Source organism: Neovison vison, chromosome 8 (assembly GCF_020171115.1).
Source record: "Neovison vison isolate M4711 chromosome 8, ASM_NN_V1, whole genome shotgun sequence".
In the NCBI taxonomy this organism is placed as follows: domain Eukaryota; kingdom Metazoa; phylum Chordata; class Mammalia; order Carnivora; family Mustelidae; genus Neogale; species Neogale vison.
The window spans coordinates 83,442,489-83,464,471 of record NC_058098.1 but is presented as its reverse complement, the minus strand read 5'-3'; the positions used below and the strand labels follow the sequence as shown (position 1 = coordinate 83,464,471).

At 33.8% G+C, this 21,983-nt stretch overlaps 1 protein-coding gene across 6 annotated transcripts in view; it reads left to right on the top strand.

The window, feature by feature from the left end:
* The window catches only part of USP34 (ubiquitin specific peptidase 34), a 250,840-nt gene that overhangs the window by 131,410 nt on the left and 97,447 nt on the right, over positions 1 to 21,983 (top strand). For all 6 annotated transcript variants that reach the window (XM_044264036.1, XM_044264038.1, XM_044264037.1 and 3 more), the window contains 10 exons: positions 829 to 924; positions 5,640 to 5,722; positions 8,291 to 8,445; positions 9,412 to 9,525; positions 11,276 to 11,375; positions 11,505 to 11,664; positions 14,374 to 14,500; positions 14,597 to 14,744; positions 20,229 to 20,329; positions 20,551 to 20,760. In XM_044264036.1, coding sequence (XP_044119971.1) covers positions 829 to 924; positions 5,640 to 5,722; positions 8,291 to 8,445; positions 9,412 to 9,525; positions 11,276 to 11,375; positions 11,505 to 11,664; positions 14,374 to 14,500; positions 14,597 to 14,744; positions 20,229 to 20,329; positions 20,551 to 20,760 — 1,294 coding nt within the window. The remainder of the gene's footprint in view (positions 1 to 828; positions 925 to 5,639; positions 5,723 to 8,290; positions 8,446 to 9,411; positions 9,526 to 11,275; positions 11,376 to 11,504; positions 11,665 to 14,373; positions 14,501 to 14,596; positions 14,745 to 20,228; positions 20,330 to 20,550; positions 20,761 to 21,983) is intronic.

Below are 21,983 nucleotides of genomic sequence, written 5' to 3'. Positions count from 1 at the left end.
GGTTACTTGCCCAAAGCCATGCTGCATTTATATTGGGACTGGTTTCAAATGTAAAACTTATTGGATGTTTTGTGCATTACTGGCACCTTCATTAATGATTGTCAAAGTGAGAGTAACGTACTTTGAAAAGAGCGAGTGCAATACCATGATGTAAATTACATCAGAAGTTTTGGAATTTCAGTACTCTTCTACATTTAATAGATGTATTGGTAGTACCTATTATGTGGAATATATGGTATTAGTCATGAATGTTACAATCCCTGAGATCCCTGATTGTATGTTATTTTGGAGCCTGCTACCTTATTTATTTATTTGTTTGTTTGTTTTTTACAAATACTTCACAATAAGAAAGAAAAAATAATTTAGTATGTGTATTATATGCCAGGCACTCTGCTTACTTGAACTAACTAATGACCAAGGCACACAGTCCATCCTTACATGGACTGTATCATACTATTTTTAATATTAATTCGTATTAGTCATTTATAACTAGCTCTTGCCAGGCATTTTATCCTCTTCACAGAGATAGAGTGTTTTGAGATTAAATAGTGATACTTTATGTGTAAACCTGGCGATTCACAGACCTGTACCCCGGGGATAAAAATATATTACATGTTTATAAAAAATAAATAAATAGTGATACTTTAAATTAAAAAATATTGCTTTATATCTTTCACAATTCAAATAGAAATAGAAGTTGTAAATTTTTGGCAATTAGAAGGTTTTGCATTTGAACAATTTTTAGATCTTCATTTTTTTCTTGTCCTAGAGTAGATTTATTTTCTTACTCTACGCCTTTAAAAGTATTTTTTCTTTCATTTGGACCAGGTGGGCAGAAAAAGAACTGAACATGATGAAGCTTTTCTTTGATAATTTGGTATATTATATTCAAGCTGTAAGAGAAGGAAGACAGAAACATGCACTGTAAGTACCTTAACTAGGTTAATTATGTTTAAGTGTTGATTGTCTTTCCTCCCAGTATTTCTACTCCCTTTCTTTTATATAGCAAATAAATGTGATGACAACTTTAGTTGTAAAAATTTTAAGAGAAAGAAATGCTCTTTTAAGTTGGAGAATTTTATAAAGTTATTTTTATAATTTTTAACCTTAAGGAAATGTAGGTTATGTAACTTTTGGGAGTTGGTTAACTTTCACTGTTGAGTTCTGTTCAAAGTCACTGTTTTTAGGAATCAAGATTTTTTTTTTTTTTTAGAAATCATCAGTATCCTGTTTTACTCTGTTAAGACATTGATTCTGAAATTTTGAAGTATTTCATCATTTAGTGACTTTAGTTAAGAATTGTTAGAAATAAATCAGTGGTATAGCTGTGTTCAGCACTTCTTATAGGGAAAATTGCTGTCTAGAGGGAAATATGTAAAATTCAGGTTTCTGTTTTTTAGTCAGTTGGTGGGACTGATGGGCCAGGTTGGGAAAAACCAGCTTACTGTGTATCAGCTAGCCTTAGTACTTATTGAGAAAATAATCTTGTAGACGACTTCTACATAGATGAATACTGAGCACACTAAGTGTTCAGAAAAGTTACAGACCTTTAAGGTATACTTTCTTCCAAAAATGAATATTTTTCTCCACAAATCAGTTTTATCTCCAGATTTTACTCTGTCCTTCAGAATCCCATCATCCTCTCAGTCACCTAAAATTTTGAGGCTTTTGGGCTTTTTTTTTTTTTTTTCTGTCATTTCCAAACATGAATGATGATAAAAATACCAATGTTTACTGATGCTTATCATATGCCAGATACCATTTAACTTAAGTATTAACCTCAAGATGTACAACTCATTTGAGTTAGGCAGTTTCATTTTAAAAATGAGAATGTTTAAACTATGAGACGATAAATAACTTGCCCAAGGTCACACGTTTTATAAATAGTGGAGCAGTCTACTTTCTCTAATATTCTTGAGTTCTACATTATACTGTCATCAGTCTCTAGTTATCTTAATGCTAAAATATGTTCCGTGTTTTTTCACAAGTTGACATTCTCACCGAAGCTGTTGCAGTTCTGTTACCCAACCTCTGTATCACTCTTCTTGACTCATTCTCTGCCATGCTCATTAATTTCTTATCCTTACTGTATTAGGAGTTGTAATATAGAATTGGAGGAAAGCACTTGGGCTTGCAAATCATATGGACCTGGATTTAGATTATGAATGTATTGTTTTGACCTTATTTTGATTAGTTACCTCCCTAATAAACTCTAATTATTTATATCGTGAGTTTTCTAAAGAATTAAATGAAATAATTTAGTAAGTTGCACCTGGCACATAGATTGTCTACAAACAATCTACAAGTTACCTGGCTAATAACAAACTGTGGTACAAAACAGACAACAAAGTTGCCCATTACCCCCATTTAGATTTCTTCACTGTGTAAAAAGTAAATTCCATTTCTTCAGTGTAGTATTTTGGGCCCTCTAAGATGAAAGCTCAAGCAGCCTTTTTAGGACCTCCTATCTTACAAGCCTATTAAATTATTTCTCAATTATTACCTTAAATTTATTCTGTAGCTTTGTTTACATAGTTATCTCTACACAAGATGCATTTCTTTAAATCCTATTAAAATTCTAAGTGTTCTTTGTAGTAGTGTGTATCTTCCTTTTAATTCTTCTTGAAGCAGAGGTTGAAGATAATCATGGTTTCCTGAACCTGAGCATCTCTATATATCAGTAAAAACCACAAGATTGGCAAGAAGCAGAAATACAACCACAGGACCTACATCTTGAGCATTTTTAGGAGATGAAATTCAAGCTACTTGTCCCTAGAAGTAAACCCTAAGTTACAAAGAGCTCTCACCACCACTCCAAGCTTGGGGGTTAATGAGCAAGGATGGGAGACTTAAGAAAGGGGCATGGAAGACAAGACTTAGATGAATCATCCGCAGAAAGAATCTTCCGAGAAAGTATGACATTAAATGCCAAAAAAAATAAACAGGTCTGAGTCTTGATTGTTCACAGCATTAGTTACAGGGAATTTGCTGACATTGTTAGTGGAATTAGAGGTGGAGCCTCATACAAGGGTTGTTTCTCTGGCGAAAAATAAATAGTGGAGTGGTGCTCTTTGGAGGTGAGTTTGAAATTCTCTTAGGGTACATAGTATCCTTTCAGTCCTCCAGTCTTGTTGCCTGGCATCTTACAGAGAATGAAACTTTACAACAGAGAGGTATCTGTCCTCTTAACTGCCTTGTTTGTTCAGGCTATAAAACAGAGTTGTGCATTTGCTACCCTTTGTTAAAGTATACTGATGTCTTGAGTTTGTGGCCCATTATTTTGCATTTGTTCCATGGGGATTTTAGTGGACAAAGTTCTCAGATTTTCACCTAGGACAAAAAGATTCTTGAGGTGTGAGAGATAACACTTTATTTCCCAAACAGACATGTTACATATTTCTTGATTCCAGTGGCATCTAGAGAAAATCCCACTGTGTCAACATAGAGTCTACAAACAGAATTTTTTTTTTTTTTAAAGACATAATTTGCCACTGAAATTTCATGCCTGTAGGGAGATTATTTTTGTCTTACATTTCCTGTAATGTCAGAAGCCATGGACAAATCCATGAGAATTTGCCATTATTGATGTTATCTTTGTTTTGCATTTCAAGAAATTTCCTGGCTAGTGATTTCAGCAGTCACTGAGACCCTGACAGAGCAGAGGAGTCCTTTGAAGTGTGGAGCCAGTGGCTCTGCTGTGGAAACCAAAGAAGAGATGACAAAGGGACTGAGTCCATGCCTTCTGGGGTTATGGGTCTGTTAGTCTGAGTTTCAAGTGCAGGAGGGAAGTATGCAGGAAATAAAAGTGCTTTGTATAGGACAAGATTTCATTCTCCCCTTATGTCTGTGACCAAGTCCTCCAGGCTCAGAGAAGAATAGTAGCTTACTTAAAATCACAAAATAAGTACCTGATAAGAACTGATGGATGATAGAACTTGAATTTGAACCTGTACGCCAAGGCTTCTTCTACAGAATTGGTCCTTTTTAGTAAAAGGGTAAGAAGCTGTTAAGAGCTGGTCTTGAATTTTACCTGGATGGCATTTTAGTCTGTGAGTTGCTTACTCTACTCATTCCTCTGTGCCCCCAGCCATCTTGCCACACATACTTCGACATTCACAAAAGGTCCTGTGACAATAATGAAGTGAAAGTTCTTCTTTTCTTTGCCAATACGAGACAGTAAGGAGCAGAAAAGGTATATCCAGCATATTTAATTTTTATAAAACCTTAACTTTAAACTTGAACAGCAAATCTAGTATGATTTTTGAAACCAGCTAATTTTAGGAAGCTTTTCAGATTTCATATTTACTTGAAGATACAGGAAATTGAATTGAGGCTCTTTGACTCTCTGCAACCTGGGTATAGATCAGGGCTCAGATTGGCTGCTGCCTTTTGTTGGCAGTGTAATTTGTGCAGTTCATCCACAACTAGCCTTTGGTTTGTAACATAGAGCTCATGATTGATTAAGTTAAATTGATTGGGTGTTCAGGTGCTTGTGGGAATTAGATTGTTGTACTCTCAGAGACAAGATCAGTATGCAGTTCGCAGGGTTGTTAAAGGAATCCTAAAATGCAGACCTGATCATGAGTCTCCTCTCCCCTCAACACCCTTTAGTGATCTCCTTTTTCATCCAGAATAATGCCAAATTCCTCTGTTTGACATTTCAGGCTGGCCACAGTCTGGACCCTATATAGCTCTTTCAGATGCATCTCCTACCCTTCCTCCCTGAGAGACCAACACTTGATTCTTAAAATGCTGTTCCTTTGGACCTGCTTACAAATTGAATTCCCCGAGAACTTTGTGAAATCACCTACTTAATAAGTCTCCAACTCTTACCATTGATTTTGTGCACATGAATTATCATTAATTAGATCTGAAGTAACATTTAAAAATGCCAGTTTTGTATTAGCTGTATTGTTTGTGAACTAGATGTATGGAATGATATTTCACTAGCATTTCTTGTTTATGGAATATAGTATTATCACTGATGGGACAGTGATAATGAAACATGCTTTTTTGGATAGAAGTGCAGTTTATTTATTCTAACCTATGTGCATATTGCATAAGTTCCAAATGACATGTTTCTTTTGTTCCACTGTTGAGTTCTTACGTATTTTCTCATCTAATTTAAAAGTATGTTTTCCTTTTTCTTGTATAACCAAAGTTATATACAGTTGGCCCTTGAACAACACGGGTTTTAACTGCATAGGTCCACTTGCATGTGGACTTTTTTTGATAAATACAGTACAGTACTATAAGTGTATTTTCTTTTACAATTTTCACAGTGACATTTTCTTTTTTCTAGCATACTTTAATTGTAAAAATATAGTCTATAATATGTATACAAAATACATCATGATCAACTGTGTATGTTATCAGTTAGGCTTCTGGTCATTAGTAAGCTATTAGTATCTAAGTTTTGGGAGAGTCAAAAGTTCTGCACAGATTCTCACCTGCACGGGGTTTGTCACCCCTAAACCCCATGTTGTTCGATGATCAATTGTAATTAAAATATTTAATAATTATGATACTAAAGTAGAATTTTACTTTGGTATAATTTAAGATTAGGACCATTAAATCTTTAAAAATAATTAAGAAGTAGGCTCTTTCAGTTAATTATTTTAATGACTTTTTAAATATAGGTACAGCCATAGTGCCGAAGTTCAAGTTCGACTTCAGTTCTTGACTTGTGTGTTTTCAACTCTGGGATCACCTGATCATTTCAGTAAGCTTTTTAATCAGTCTTTTAATCAGTCTTTTAATCAGTTTTTAGGTCTGTATTGACTCTTAGAAGAGTCCAGTTAAATGTGCTCATGCCTTTAGATTTCTGTAGTGACTATTTAATATTTAATTCATATTTTCAATGCCGAATGTCCTCAGTATGTATGGCAGTATGAGCGTGACCCTGACATATTTCTGCTTCAGTCTCTGAAAATGCCAAGTTTCTCAGTGGATAAAAAGCTCATTTCAAGAACAAAATATTTGGGGTAGAAGATACCATGTTTAGGGGTGACTGTATTTTTTATTTCTTTTAGTTACAGAATTCTTCTGTCACTCCATTTGGAAACAGCCTCTGTCTACTTATTATTGTTAGGGCTAGTCTTAGTCTCAACCCAAAATTGCGTGGCTTCACAGGTGATAGAGATATTTAGAATCCCTGGTTTTATTTACATTAATCTAAAGTTCAGTTTCATTAATAATTAACTTTAAAAAAACTGGTCTGGTATATTGAGGGTGTGGACCATATCTAAACCCACACTCTAGGTATCTTTGAGAGGAGGAAGCTTGATTTCCTTTTGGCGAGAGCTGCTTTTCTCTTGCAGGACACATGTTGTTATTTTTCACTCCACACTTTTTCTGTGTGTCCTTGTCAACAAACTTTGTTTTAGGACATTCTCTTTCTTTAGCTATGTTTGATATAGTCAGACTTATAAGTGTCTTGCTAGCCTGAGAGGTGTCATCACGGCTCTTTTAAGTCCATGTCTGTGGTTGAGATACACCATTTACTCATTCGCCTGTTTAATTTCTTCAAGTTAAGCTCTTTGTAACAAATGCCACTAAAGTGATACCAAAAGATTTAAAAATGAGACACTGGTTTTTGATAGGAAACTTCTGTTTCATGTTATTAGGTCTTTTATCACCCCATTATCACTGATAATATACAAGAAATAAATAATTTAAAATACATAAAACCAGTCTTACACATGGAGAAGTCAATCTAAGACAGGTATTGTCAGTATAAATAATTCCACACGACTATGAAGGTTCATGTTTCTTTAATTAAGATTCTCATTGGAAACTATTAACCACTCTTCCCAGTATTTGAATAATGAATAATTTTTCATTATTTTGAGTAATGAATATTTTTAATATTCATGTATCAAATAATAATGAATATTTTTGAATTCAAATATTTTGAATAATGAATAATTTTTCTGTTCCCATTCCAGGGAGCACAGTATAGATTCTTATTGTATAGGCATATAATAACTACTGTTCAGAGAAAAACCAAACTGAGAACTTCACTTCTCCCACATCATAGTTGTTCTTTTCTTCTTGGCACAATTCTCGTTACGTATAATATAGTTACTCCAAAGTTATATTAAATGTGGATTGGTGGTTCAGTCATTTATGAATATACTCATTTTATCATATAGTTTACTGTAATTAACCTGGATACTGTTTTTTTCTTGTTGTGTTTTGTTTTTACAGCTCTTAATTTTCTTCTCTCTTTTCTTAATTATCGAATGTATTTAAATTAGAATATGCTGTAAAGATTGTTTCTGGTTCATTCATTCATTCTTTCTTTCTTTTTCTTAATATTGGCTCCCAGGGGTATAAATTCTTCAACTTGTATGGTTATATGAGAAATTGATAGGGTACTTATTTTGTGATCAAATTCTGTAGATTGATACTGCTACTACGTAAATATTTTCTGAGGTGTTTTTTTTCTATTCTGGATCTCTCCTACCTTTCCCAGGTTTCTTATGATTGTATCGTATTTTCCTATCCCTTTCTGATTCTGGGAAACAACCTATGCTTTGGAGCCCTTTAATGATACACTTAAAAAAAATTCCTATGATGCTTTTATTCTGCCCTTTTTGGATTTTCTTCTTTATCCATAATCAGATTTGTGATTGCCTGTATTGCCTTCCCTTAGTTCTGAACAGTTCTTTTGCCTTTTTTCTGCCAGACTTTGGAATCATTTAATACTTTGGTCAAAGTACTATACAGATTTCATCTCATTATATTGGCTTCCCAGCTAATTGAATATCCTGATGTGTTGCTGTTTTCTCTTTTAGGCAGTCAGTTACTTTTTGCTTTATTCATCATACAGATCCTTCCCCCTGCAGTAGTTTCCAAAAATAATGCTTATTAGCATTTATTGTTTTTCTTCAGTGTGCATAGAATGGTCTTTAAACATGATGTGCATGTATTCCGTTAACCCTTAATTAAACCTTAGAACTGACTTCTCAACTTTTGGGATTAGCCTATCCTATTAATCATTTTTATTGTAATCCAGTGTATGTCCTTATTTTAATGAGAGTGATTTTCCAGACCAAATGGCTCTTGTAGGATACTATATAAGTTGTGTATTTTTAGATGATTTATATATGGATTATGTATAAGTACATTTTGCATTTTGAAAGCATAAATTATGTGAAATCTCTTATAACACAATTTTTATAAAATACTTCCTTTATATTTCTGCATATATTGGCACTTCTAGTATATTGAATTAAGACCAAAACATTGTATGTATCGTGATTCAAAATTTGTAATTTTTATCTAGGGTTAAGTTTAGAGCAAGTCGACATTTTATGGCATTGTTTAGTAGAAGATGCTGAGTGTTATGATGATGCACTCCATTGGTTTTTAAATCAAGTTCGAAGTAAAGATCAACATGCTATGGGAATGGAAACCTACAAACATCTTTTCCTGGAGAAGGTAATTTTATTTCTTGACAGTTTTACCATTCCTGTTGTTTTCCTGTATTTTCTTTTTATCTCTTGAAATAAAAACTCTTTGTTAGTTTTTTCCTCTTTTGACATAGATTTGTAAAATAGACAAATGTACTATTTTTAGTAGTCTTTATATAATTTTGTCCTATAGGTTTTACTTTGATTTTTTTCCTCTGCAGTGTTTATATTGATATGAATATGAGTGAGAGCTATGTTCTTTGACTCTTAGTTAGATGGCTGTGGTTTTAGCCAGTTCTATGGCAGAAATAAACCAGTCTCCTGATTGGATTCCAAAAAGTCCTTTTTAGGAAGCACCATCATGTCTTGTTATTAAAGATATTTTTCTATCCAGTTTTTGTTCTTTATCAGATGCCCCAATTGGTTCAGGTAATAATTTTCCATTTGGATTTTGAAACTTGACAATATTAAAGCAATAGACTTTTTATTTTATACTTATTTTTGAGATTATATACAGTCTTTGCAAACCAATATTATCTCTGTGGTAGAATTAAATATATATGAATGAGTTTTGGTACATATATACTAAATCATTTAATAGATCTACTACAAAGCTACAGATAAACCCTCAAGGATCTCAATTTCAAGCCCTAACTTAGACACAAACTGTACATACAGCTACACATCTTTTAAATGTGTATGAGATTAGATATACAATAAATGATAAAACTTTTTATTTATATCCTCTGATTTATCTATGTATATATTGAAAATTGAAACAGATACTAGGTTTCAATTATGACCTAAATAAAATTTTCATTAAATTATTATCTATTTTTATTTTAAAACCATCACTGAAATATTGAGCTGATAACATTTTCTTTTGCAGTGGGTTACAATAAAATTACGTTTGTTAAATTTGTTAATCTAAATTTGATAAAGTAAAATCTATTAATTATCACACTTAACTAGTTAAAAAAATTTTTTTTTTAAGATGCCCCAGCTAAAACCTGAAACAATTAGCATGACTGGCTTAAACCTGTTTCAGCATCTCTGTAACTTGGCTCGATTGGCGACCAGTGCCTATGATGGCGGTTCAAACTCTGAGGTATGGATTCAGACTTGACATTTTATTAGGTCAGCTTATGGGATTTTTCTTTTATTCTTCAGATTAGATTACTGAATTATTTAGTCTGCCAACAACTGAATTTATTAATTATGAAGACTGTTATTCTTAGGTTTTAAAAAGCTTTGTGTTTTGATTTTAAAAGTTATACAAAGGAAATTTGGGACTTTTTTTTTGTTTTGGTTACCAAATGTAACCTTGGTTGTATGTAACGAAAACTTACTACACATTCTTTGATGCAGAAGAGGCCACATGAATGTTCTTAAAAGTACTGTAAAAGCTCCTAGCTAATACAGTCAAATAGTTTTGTCCACTAGGAGGTTGATTTGTCTAAAATCTGATTCCTATGGCATTTGTGTGACCAAGCTTTAACTTGCTCTTGGACAGCAGCAGAGTTCCTAGAATAGAATCTACCTTAAATCATCTCTGACCTTGAGCCATGTCCATTCATTAATTGAAGACTCACAAATTGCTAGTGTTATTTCTTGCTTACTATTCCATTTGCCTCAATGGGTGGCTGCTGGGTTTTCTTTGAAGGCATTATTTATTAGACTCACCCGGCACAGACTGTTATTTGAAAGTCTGGACATGACAAGTTGGACATGACAGTTTATTAATGTTAGCTTTGATTTAGATAGTATCTTCTCACATTTTTCATTAATTTTCTTTAGAAGTTGGAGTTGTTTATAGAGAGAAAGATAGGGAAAACTGGTTTTAGACTATGTAGTAAAGAATATTTTTTTTTTTTTAAGATTTTATTTATTTATTTGACAGAGAGAAATCACAAGTAGGCAGAGAGGCAGGCAGAGAGAGAGAGAGGGAAGCAGGCTCCCTGCTGAGCAGAGAGCCCGATGCGGGACTCGATCCCAGGACCCTGAGATCATGACCTGAGCCGAAGGCAGCGGCTTAACCCACTGAGCCACCCAGGCGCCCTAAAGAATAATTTTAATTGGATTTAGAATGCTTTCATAGTATCTTCCTACCTTTTTTCCTTGTTTGAATAGTGTTTTGTTTTTTTTTAATATTGTTGTCTTTTTTATAAATTTCAAGGTAATTTCAGACAGATCTGTTTTACCTCAGAAGTATTCCTACTCTAATTTTGATGTAATACTGCTTTTTAACTGGATGATACGAACTCAGAGGTTTACCTATTAGAAGAATACCTTGCTTCAGCCTGCCCAACTTTTGAGAACTTCAACTCCATTTTTTCTGTAGTTTTCTGTGAACACATTCTCTTTGTCATAGCATAGTTAACATCTTAAATTTAAGTAACAACTTGGGTTAGCATATTTAAATTTTTTTCTGTGAATATCTGAAAGCAGAGGGTTTTTATCAGAGTAATTTGGATGAAAGCATTGAAGCTTTTTTCTGCTAATAATTATGTGTATGTTGTTTTTTATCACTTGTAGTGCGTTTTGGGGTTTTGAGTTTTTCCTACTATGTAGTTACAGCTTTTGGTTAAACATTACACATATGCGCACACGCACACACACACAGTTAGCTGCTTTATAAATTTTTTTTTAGAACCAGTACAGGTGTATTACAGTAGTTGAAATTTTCAAGGCTTTTATCATTTTGTTATTTAATTTTAATAGGAATTGCCTTTTAAATGCTTTATAGGATATTAAAAGTCTTTGATATTGTATGGCTTTGAAACTTGAAACTACTTCAGTCTTCTAATTGTTTATATTACTGAAAATAAGATTTATAGATGTCATATTTTCTTTCTTAGCTTTGTGGTATGGACCAATTTTGGGGCATTGCTTTAAGAGCACAATCTGGTGATGTCAGTCGAGCAGCTATCCAGTATATTAACTCCTATTATATTAATGGTGAGTGATTTAAAATACTGTCTGATAATTTCTTATGTGAGGTTTTTCATTTAGCTACAATTTATTATTTTTTTTTTAACTTAGCCAAACAATAAAGATTGATACACTGTCTAAACATCTGATTTTCAGGTAAAACGGGTTTGGAGAAGGAGCAAGAATTTATTAGTAAGTGTATGGAGAGTCTCATGATAGCTTCTAGCAGTCTCGAACAGGAATCACACTCAAGTCTCACTGTTATAGAAAGAGGACTCCTTATGCTGAAGACACATCTGGAAGCTTTTAGGAGAAGGTAATTGTTTTATACTACATTATTACAGTGAATTTCAGGCGTTGTTTTGTTTTTGTTTTTTTTTTCCTCCCATTGCTGACATGTACAAAAGTATTCCTAAAGTAAAGGTTTTGTTGGCGCAGGTAGAAAGCTTAACTTATCACAAGTGAAGGGTTAGTAATAGAAGTACTTTTATTCATAATAGTATCATTTTGCCAAGAAGGCAACATAGGTTCCCAGTAAATATTGTGGAACTTTAAGAATTCTTAAAAAGTGCTGAGAAGATATGCATGAGTAAGACTCTCTAGACAGAATTCCAACTCGAAGAAAGTATTACAACTGAAAGGCAGAACACCACTACCAAAAAAAGTATCACTAAAATCCTCACCAAGAACATCAGATAATCTCTCATAGTTGAATCAAGTTGAGTCATTTGTTTCATTTGCTGTTTTTTTTTCTTCCTGGACTAGGAGACAGTATTTTAATTTTGAATTTCCATTTACCATGGAAACATGATCAAAAAATTCTGTGTTAATGAATATCTGTATAATTAATTTAGACATACCCTGTGTAATACAGAAATAAAGCAAATTAACATTTATGAATATATCGACTGAAATGAAAGGTGAGTAGATAGTTTTAATTAAGAAATTCTGTTTGTTAAAAATCATGACTAAATGTAAAAATACAACGAACTGTGTTGGCAAAAATTGTTAAAATTAATCTTTCAACTTCAGAGCTTAGTTTGATGAGTCATATAATCGATATTTTTGAGATTCTATTTAAATTAACAGGAAATAATAATAAAAAGATGTTCTACACATTCCTTATAAATACCATGACTTCATGATTTTAATATATTTAGGCAGTGCAAAATTCTTTATTTTGATTATGATTGCAACTTGTGGGAATTATACTTAAATAATATCTTGTGTTTTTAAAGAATGTGTAAGGGAGCTCTAGAGTTTTGGGAACAGACATCACACTGCCTCATTACTTTACCACCCTAAAAAGTAAAAAAACAAAAAAACAAATGTGGTGATGTGTCTTATTCAAATTAATAAAAATAAATACTCTTTGTAAAATTCAGATATTAAGGGTATACTGCAAAAAATGAAAGTCATCATAATCTATCATCTCTTCCTCTTAGAGATAGTTACTGTTAATGAGATGATATAAATTTTTCCAAAATTTTCTTTTTTGCTTCAGAGTCTACAAACAACAAACCGGAAAGGGCCTGTTGGCTTAAACCCTTAGTTCTCACACAGTGTTACTTGTGTTTCTAAAATATGTTTTTATTTTAAAAGTCTTTAAAAATAAATTAAGTTTCCTATGTTCAGTGGTACTGTTTATAAGTTGAATGAATTTCAGTTAAAAAATCCCTTCTCAGATGTACAGTTTTTTTTCTAACTCATGGGAAATGATTGTGTAATATCCTTGGCTAGAAATCTTTTATACTTGTTCATGTTTTACTCTGTAAAGTAACTTATATAAGTATTTTTACTCTGTTAAGTAACTTATATAAGTATTTATTTTTTTGGTGGCAGGTAGAGAAACTAGAAAATAGAATTGAATATTCAGAGCACTAAGGGCTAGTTTAAAATGTCAGTAATCTTCATGCACACCTTTATGTGGTATCACTGTACAATTTCAAGTGCTTAATGTGCTTAATTCTAATTTAAAATTGCCTAACATGTATAGAATGAAAATATAAAGTACTTATTGTGTTAGTGTGTTTCTTATATTAAGAGAGTAAATAAAACTGTCTTTTAAAACTTTTTTTAAAGATGAAAGGTTATAATTTAAAGAGTAGTTCTCAGTCAGAGTGATTTTGTTGGCCAGGGGGCATTAGGTAATTTGTGGAGACACTTTTAATTACCACAGCTTAAGGGAAAAGGGGGTACTATTGGAATATAGTAGATAGTGACCAAGGATGCTCTGAACATCCTACTTTGCACAAGACTGTTTCGCCTGCATGCTCCTGCCCACAACTAAGAATTATCTGGTCTTAAAAGATTAGGATTACTCGTTTGCTCTACTGTGAAAGCTGGGCATTGGATTGCTTCTAGGATATCAAGTCCATTTATTTCCTTACTTTTCATCCTTCTAGAATTGCTGATTAGTTTTTGACATTGATAATTTTCTTAAGGAAATTCAGGTATCCTGGATCCTGTCTTCAAACAACTGAAAATCAGTTAGAAAACTGACAGTATTTAGTGAGTGACCTTGCTAGATGCTTTTCTCCCTTAAGATTAGTCTTTGTGGTTTATTTTATAATTTTAGCAGTCATGGAATCAGCTCTCAAATTCTGTAGGCATATATGTACTAGGATACGTTTCTGTCTCTGAAAAATGTTCCTAATAACCTTTTTTTCTCCTGTGAATGTAGGAATGAGAACTTACATTTCACTTCCTGGATTAGTTCGTTTGAATTCTCCTGCTTCACTACTTCCCACTCTCCCCCCCCCCCTTTTTTTTTAAATAATGTTCTTAATGGGAAATTTTTTTCCTCGATAATTTTTCTTGTAAACTATATTTTAAGGAACTCTTAGCTGTATTTACGCATTTAAGTTGATACAGTATGATGAATCTAAGCTTAATGCTGTAGAGTAAATTGGAATGTGCTAGAAACTTTTGTGGGCTTTTTCCTTTTGTAAGATGTTAAAAACTCTGTAAAATTAAGGTGGTTTAAAATTATATTCTTCCTGTGTGTGGTTTTTCTGTGTTTTAGGTTTGCGTATCATCTCAGACAGTGGCAAATTGAAGGCACTGGTATTAGTAGTCATTTGAAAGCACTGAGTGACAAACAGTCCCTGCCGCTAAGGGTTGTATGCCAACCAGCTGGACTTCCTGACAAGGTAGTTATATAATTTTAGTTTTCAAATTGATAACATTACCCAGTTCAAATATCTGTTCTTGTTATATTTTTAAATTGGTTGCATCTCATATTTCAGATGACTATTGAAATGTATCCTAGTGACCAGGTAGCAGATCTTAGGGCTGAAGTAACTCATTGGTATGAAAATTTACAGAAAGAACAAATAAATCAACAAGCTCAGCTTCAGGAGTTTGGTCAAAGCAGTCGAAAGGGAGAGTTTCCTGGTAAGTCCCAACTTTTTAAATTTTCATAATTACTAGATTCTATTATATATCAACTTAGAACCTTTGCTTCTTTTAAGAGTATCAGGCATATTCATGGCTCCCCTCCTTTTGGTAGGGTGCTATTGATTCACAGAGAAGAGTTAAGAGTTCCTACAGATGTTATTTGCAATTTTTTTTTCTCATTTTTCTCAAAAAAAAATTTACTTTTGAGGTTATTTGATAAGCAGTTTGGGAATTACAAGTCTTATTTTCCATGTACTACTTAAGTACCCAGTTTTACCCAATAAAATTTTTTGGTCATTTTGGTATATTTTCTTTTATTCCCCAGAGCATATGAAAATAATGCACCCTTAAATCCTACCTGTGGGGGGCGCCTGGGTGGCTCAGTGGGTTAAAGCCTCTGCCTTAGGCTCAGATCATGATCCTAGGGTCCTGGGATCGAGCCCCACATTGGGATCTTTGCTCAGCGGGGAACTTGCTTCCTCCTCTCTCTCTCTCTCTCTGCGTGCCTCTCCACCTACTTGAGATCTCTGCCAGTCAAATAAATAAATAAAATCTTAAAAAAAAAATCCCATTTGTGGTATCTCCCCTTCCCTTCAAAAGAGTATCACATTAAGAAATTTTTCATATAGCTCCAAAAAGCATATTTGATACCTCCATTACTGTAACCACTAGAGCATTTTTAGTGTCTTTCCATAGCACATAAAGTGTGAGCTAATCAGAGGAACAACCATGAAAGCTGTTAAAATTTCAGACCTTTAAATTTTAAGTAAAATGTAACAGGCTGTATGTATATTTAGAAAAAAAAAATCTTAAAGTTTAAAAGCTGCTTTTTAGGATTTTTAATTTGCCTATGTGCAATGATAATTCTTTTGCATCTTTTAAAGTATCACATCTTAAGTATTTTTTCTTGAATAATTAATAAATATTCTTGGTACAATAGAATAGATGTTGAAAAGTTTCCCTACCCCATCTCTAAACCACCTGTTTCCCTTTTCCTAATATATATGTTGTTGTTGGTTTCTTACATATCCGTCAAGAGATACAAAGAAGTAATGTAAGAATTATTCATGTACCTAAAACATAAATGGTGGGGGGAGGGGGGTTGGGAGAAGGGGGGTAGGGTTATGGACATTGGGGAGGGTATGTGCTTTGGGTAACTTGGAAGGGGAGATGAACCATGAGAGACTATGGACTCTGAAAAACAATCTGAGGGGTTTGAAGTGGCGGGGGTGTGGGAGGTTGGGGTACCAGGTGGTGGGTATTATAGAGGGCACAGCTTGCATGGAGCACTGGGTGTGGTGAAAAAATAATGAATACTGTTTTTCTGAAAATAAATAAATTGGGAAAAAAAACAAACATAAATGGTAACATTCCATTTATAGTGTGTATAGGAAGTTGCTTTATTCTTTTTAAATATATATTCTATAACGTGGTACCATGATGTGTTTTACTTATCCTCTATTAATGGGCATTTGTTTGCTATTTACGAGCAGTGCACAGAGACTATCCCCACACATACATCATCTAATACGTGTTGGCTAAATACCTAGTTATGGAATTTTCTGGTCAAAAGGTATCTTATGTTGAAATATATTATACACAGAGACGAGAATATGAAGTGAGAAATAATAAAATGAAAACTGTCCATGTACATACCATCCTAATTAAGAACTAGAACATTTTTAGAAGCTACTTGTGTATTCCTCTTTAATATCCTCTTTTCCTCTTCCCTCTAACACTATCTTGATTTTTTAGTTAATCGTTTTTGTGTGTGTGGTTTGTGTGTATGTGCGTGTTCTTTATACCTTTACCTTGGGTATATATATTCCTAAAAATACGTTATTTAGTTGCTATGTGAAACAGATAAGCCGAAATTTGATAGATTAAGGAAAGGGGAGAACAGTCTTCTTGTTCCTAATGCGCTGAAATTTTGCAATACCCGTTCTGAGTATTTGGCCTGTTTTCAACAATTGTGATGGGTACCTTACTATATAGGTTGGCACCTCTTAGTTTGGCAACTTGTATCTTTAAGTTTGAGGATATTTTCTTGAATTAGTTTATTGATTTCTTGTCTGCTGTTTAATAATTTCTTTCATTATCTACATGTTTTATCTCTTGGACTGTTCCAAATTTACTTATTTTTCTCATGTTTCATTTCTTTGGCTTTAAACATTTCTTTGGCTTTAAAAGATGTTTTCACCTTTATTTTGCTTTTTTTCTTTTGAGTTTTCTCTGTCATGCTTTTAGTATCTAACATCTCTTTGTTCTCTCAGTGCGCCTGTTTTCATGGTTCAGATATCTTTGAGGACATTGTTATTTTTAAAAAATTATTGAATCTTTTAAAATTCAGACCATGGTTCCTGCATTTTAAGTAGAATGTTTAGCAAATTATATGATTATTCTTTATTAGTTTCATCTCATCTTTTCTCTCTTCTACCATGTATTTATCATTTTGGCATTCTTCATTGCCATGTAGAGATCAAAATTTCCATTTGTTTTTTCTCTCTTTTTTTTCCCCCTCTTTCTAAGGAACTTCTTTTAAGAATGTATGTATTTCACGTCTTTCAGTGATGTATTTTCTCAAGCTTTTGTTGGAGAAAAGAGTTCATCTTACCTTCTATTTTGAAGGATATTTTCCCTGTACATAGGATTGTAGGTCAAGGATTGTTTTCTTTTCAGGACTTAGTAAATAATTAAACCCATTGTTACTTGGTTTACAGAGTTTCTGATTAAAAGTGCTTGGTCTTTTTTTTTTTTTCCCTTTCATCCTTTGTATATACACTGTGCTTTTTTTTTTTTCCCCCTCTTATAAAGATTTTATTTATTTTAGTGAGGGCTAGAAGGCACATACATGTGGAGGGGGAGGGAGAAGAAGAAGAAGAAGAATCCCAAGCAGACTTAGTGTCGAGCTTGAGCTTGGAGCTGACTCAGGGCTTCACTGCAGGATTCTGAGATCACAACCTGATCCAAAATTAAGAGCCTGACACTCCACCAACTGAGCCACACAGGTGAACCCACCCCCTTTTTTAGGGGGTTGTTGAAGAGAGATTCTTAAGTAGGCTCGGTGCCCAACGGGGAGCCAGGAGGTCTACTCAGTCTCAGAACCCTTAGATAATGACTTGACCTGAAATCAAGTGTTGGACACTTAACTGACTGAACCACCTAGGTGCCCCCGCAGTGTCTTTTCAACTGTGGTTAATTTTAAAGAAATTTTTTGTTTTGGGTTTTAAATTTTTTTAGAGTAATCTCTACTGCCAATATGGGGCTTGAATCCTCTACCAACTGGGCTAGTCAGGTGCCCCAAGAAATTTTGTTGTTGTTGTTGTTGCATTGGTTTTCAGCAGTTTGATTTTAATGTGCCTTGTTGTGTTTTGTGTATATGCACTTTGGGTAAGTTCAGCTTCTTGGGTCTTTGTGTTTATATTTTTCACATTAGATAAAGGTTAGCAATTATATTTTTTTCAAATATTTTTTCTTTTTCCTTTCCCTTTGACCTAATTTCTAGGCCCCTACATTAGTGTATCCTAGACTTTTTGTTAATGTCTCATAGATCATGGAGCTGCTTTTATTTTCCTTTTCTCCTTTCCCTCTCTTTTTCCCTTTGTTTCCCCCTCTTCTCCCACCCCCACCTCCTGCTTTGTCAGGTGTTGGTTTTCTTCCTGTGTTCAACCAGGATAAATATAGATTGTAAGCCTGCGTCTGGATTGAGATTCATCTTTTTGGGGGTCTTACTAGCTGCCACAAGTTCATTTGCTTTTCAGCTTGCAAACTTAGTTGGTATTCTCCTTTTGCTTTTTTTCCTGGTCTAAAATTAGTGAAATTTTGAAAATTTACTTTATTGGAATTTCAGAGGGTAAAATGTAGATGTGTTAATATATCATTGTACCCTAAGAGTTTTTCCAGATTTCTTGTTACTTTTTCTGGTTTCGAAACATTTACTACATTAAGATTTGAAATATTTAAAAGGTAGTAACTCTTTCTAGAGCTCTTAAGGAATAAGCAGTTTGGTTTTTTTCCCCTTTGTTTTCTTTTCCTTTTCTTGGGCAGGAAAGCAAGGTTTATTTTGAGCAATAGCAAAGTGATAGTACAAAGCTCCCAGGAGGGAGGGGACCTGAGAGAGTTGCCCTGATATGATAAAAAAGATGCTTTCAAAAGTGGCAAAAGATAGAAAGCTGTTCAGTTAATTGTAAAAGCCAACTCAACCATTATAATAAAAAGTTAATGTGTAATTCAATGTATAGGCCTGTCTGACATCAAGTAGAATCCAAAAGCCTAAATAAAGTATTAGTCATCTTAGTTTTCTTTTGGAACAAAGTTATATACATGGTTGGAGTATCTCATGCACTTGGAACAAAGCCAAGTGTAAATTATCTTAGCACTTCATCATAGCTAAGGATGTTTTATTTCAATATTTTGAAAAAGATGAACAGTCATGGATTGTATTATTATCTCGATAAGGTGGAAAAGACATTTTAATAAAAGTCTGCCGAAGTATTGTAAGTTTAACGTAGAGTTTCTGTTGAAATACATAAATGAACACTTAACTACGTATATCTACTTAGCATGCCTCTGTACAAATATTGTAGAGATACTGTGTTAATTTTATATATTCTATCTAAAATCATAATGGAGTTTTCATTTTAAATTTGATGAAATTATTCTGAATCATAAACTGTGTGGATAAACTAAGCAGTATCAAACGTGCTGAGAGAAAAACCCAAAAGGGTAATAGAGAAATGAATTTCAATACTAGCTTTAAAAATATTTAAAAATTATGGGGTGCCTGGGTGGCCAGTGGATTAAGCATCTGCCCTTGGCTCAGGTCATGATCCCAGCTCCCTGGGATTGAGCCCCTCAGCAGGGAGCCTGATTCTTCCTCACCCTGCTACTCATGCTCTCTCTCAAATAAAAAAATAAAATCTTATTATAAAATATTTTTAAATTATAGTAACGTTTTGATGAAGAATTATATCATTATGGAAAAGTAGTAGCCTTATTTCATTCATTTCTAAGGAGCTATGTAGTGTCTGTCCAGTGGAATTTTTCCAGATGAACTTCACAAAATTCAACAATCTTAAGGTTTAAATTATTCATTAGGTATTTCATCATTTTGCTTAATTTTCTACTCTTATCAAGCATTTCCTGTTTAAAAAAATTTTCATGGATTAAACAATAAATTCGAATGCCTGCCATGTTCTCCTGCTGGAACCACATTTCTGAATGTAATAAAATGTCTGCCTTTATAGAACTGGGTTTTATTTTTTGCTTTTTTTTTTTGAGGTAAGACCAGTAAATATGTAATGTCAGATGCTCGTAAGTGCTTTAAAGAAAAAAACAGAATAAGGGATTAATTCAGTGAAATGAGGCTCTTTAGATTGAGTGGTTAGGAGGAAGGCTCACATAATGTAACAATATATTTGTGTCAGCACATAAGTTAGATTTTATCAAAATGTTCACTTAACGTTTTCTCCTATTTTTAAGGAGGACTTATGGGACCTGTTAGGATGATTTCATCTGGACATGAGTTAACAACGGATTATGATGAAAAAGCACTTCATGAGCTTGGTTTTAAAGATATGCAGGTACGTACAAATGTGGTTTGCATTCAAATGATCTATTGACGATTATATTCAACAGTTAAATTGTTGAAGGTATCCTTCAAAAGCAGTTATTATTGCTTTTGTTTTAAGTGTATGTGAAGTTTGTGTGTGAAGTTATTTTATACTTCTGAGATTTAGTAAACCAAAACTTGATATGTCTAATTATGTGTTGTTGTTTTCCCCCTTTGCTATTGTTTTTGTAGATGGTATTTGTATCTTTGGGTGCACCAAGGAGAGAACGGAAAGGGGAAGGTGTTCAGCTGCCAGCATCTTGCCTACCACCTCCTCAGAAGGACAACATTCCGATGCTTTTGCTTTTACAAGAGCCTCATTTAACTACTCTTTTTGATTTATTAGAAATGCTTGCATCATTTAAACCACCCTCAGGAAAAGTGGCAGTGGAAGATAGTGAGGTGACTTTATCATTTCATTTTTATAGTGTTTTATTTGTCTTTCAAGTGGAAAATAATTTTCCCAGTAATGTCTTTTAAGATTTTATTAGAGAGAGCATGTGTGCATGTGCAGGGGGATGGCCGGAGAGAGAGGGAGAGAATCTTAAGCAGACTCCCCACTGAGCGGGGAGCCCATCAGAGGGCCCAGTCTCATGACCCTGAGATCTTGACCCAAGTGGAATCAAGAGTCGGACACTTAACTGACTGAGCCACCCAAGTGCCTCATTCTCAGTAATCTCTTAAGAACAATAAAATCCAGGAACCCATTTATTCATTCATTAGGTATTTAAGTGCCTATTATGATCTGGTTACACTCTTTTAAGTGTTGTTTTATAAGGATCAAAGTAGGCACAGTTTCAGCCTTCAGTCCAGTGGGGAAGACAAATAATTGATATGCCTGGCAGATAGTTTCAGGTAAACTAATAGCTAAATTTTAGATAGAGGTAGCTGCTAATACTAACATTATTAGGGAGTAGTGATAAGAAACTCATTTATATATATTATTTGGTCAGGGAAGTTTTCTCTGAGGGAAACCATATGTGATCTGAGCTAGAAAGATGAAAAGGAGCCAGCAAAATAAGGAGAATTGAGGGATCATCTGCACACAATAATCTCATTCCTGAAGCCCTTCATATAAGGAATCAGGCAAGTCTAGGAGTTGTTGGAGAGCTAGTAATGAGTGGAATGTGGAGGGTAGTGGGAGAGGAACAAGATTGGAAGGGTGAATAGAACCAGACTGGCTATGGCAGCTTGCTTCCATTTTACTCATAGTAAGGTGAATAGCAGTAAACTGTTCTAAGCTCCTCCGCACAGGTTCTGATTCTGGTTTTCAAGGTAATAGATGTATTTGGCAAGAATAGAAAAAGCAGCGAGGATCCTAATGCACTAATCCAAGGAAGATTTCACGGTGCCCTGGAATAGAATGATGGGAATGGACAAATAAAGTTGATTTAATTGGATTGCATTAAGAGTGGGATAGAGTCATGTTCAGGAACAAGGAAAACTGGAGATTTTGTCCAGGATTGTCTTGACCAACTGGGTAGATTCCATTTGAGATGAAGAATGGATGTTTGTGGGACTTTAAGTGGAGATGTCAAGGAAGTAGTTGGATAAATTTAAGTTTGGAGCTCAGAGCATGGGCTTGGTCTGGAGAAATTAGATATGGGTAATCCCTATAAAGATAG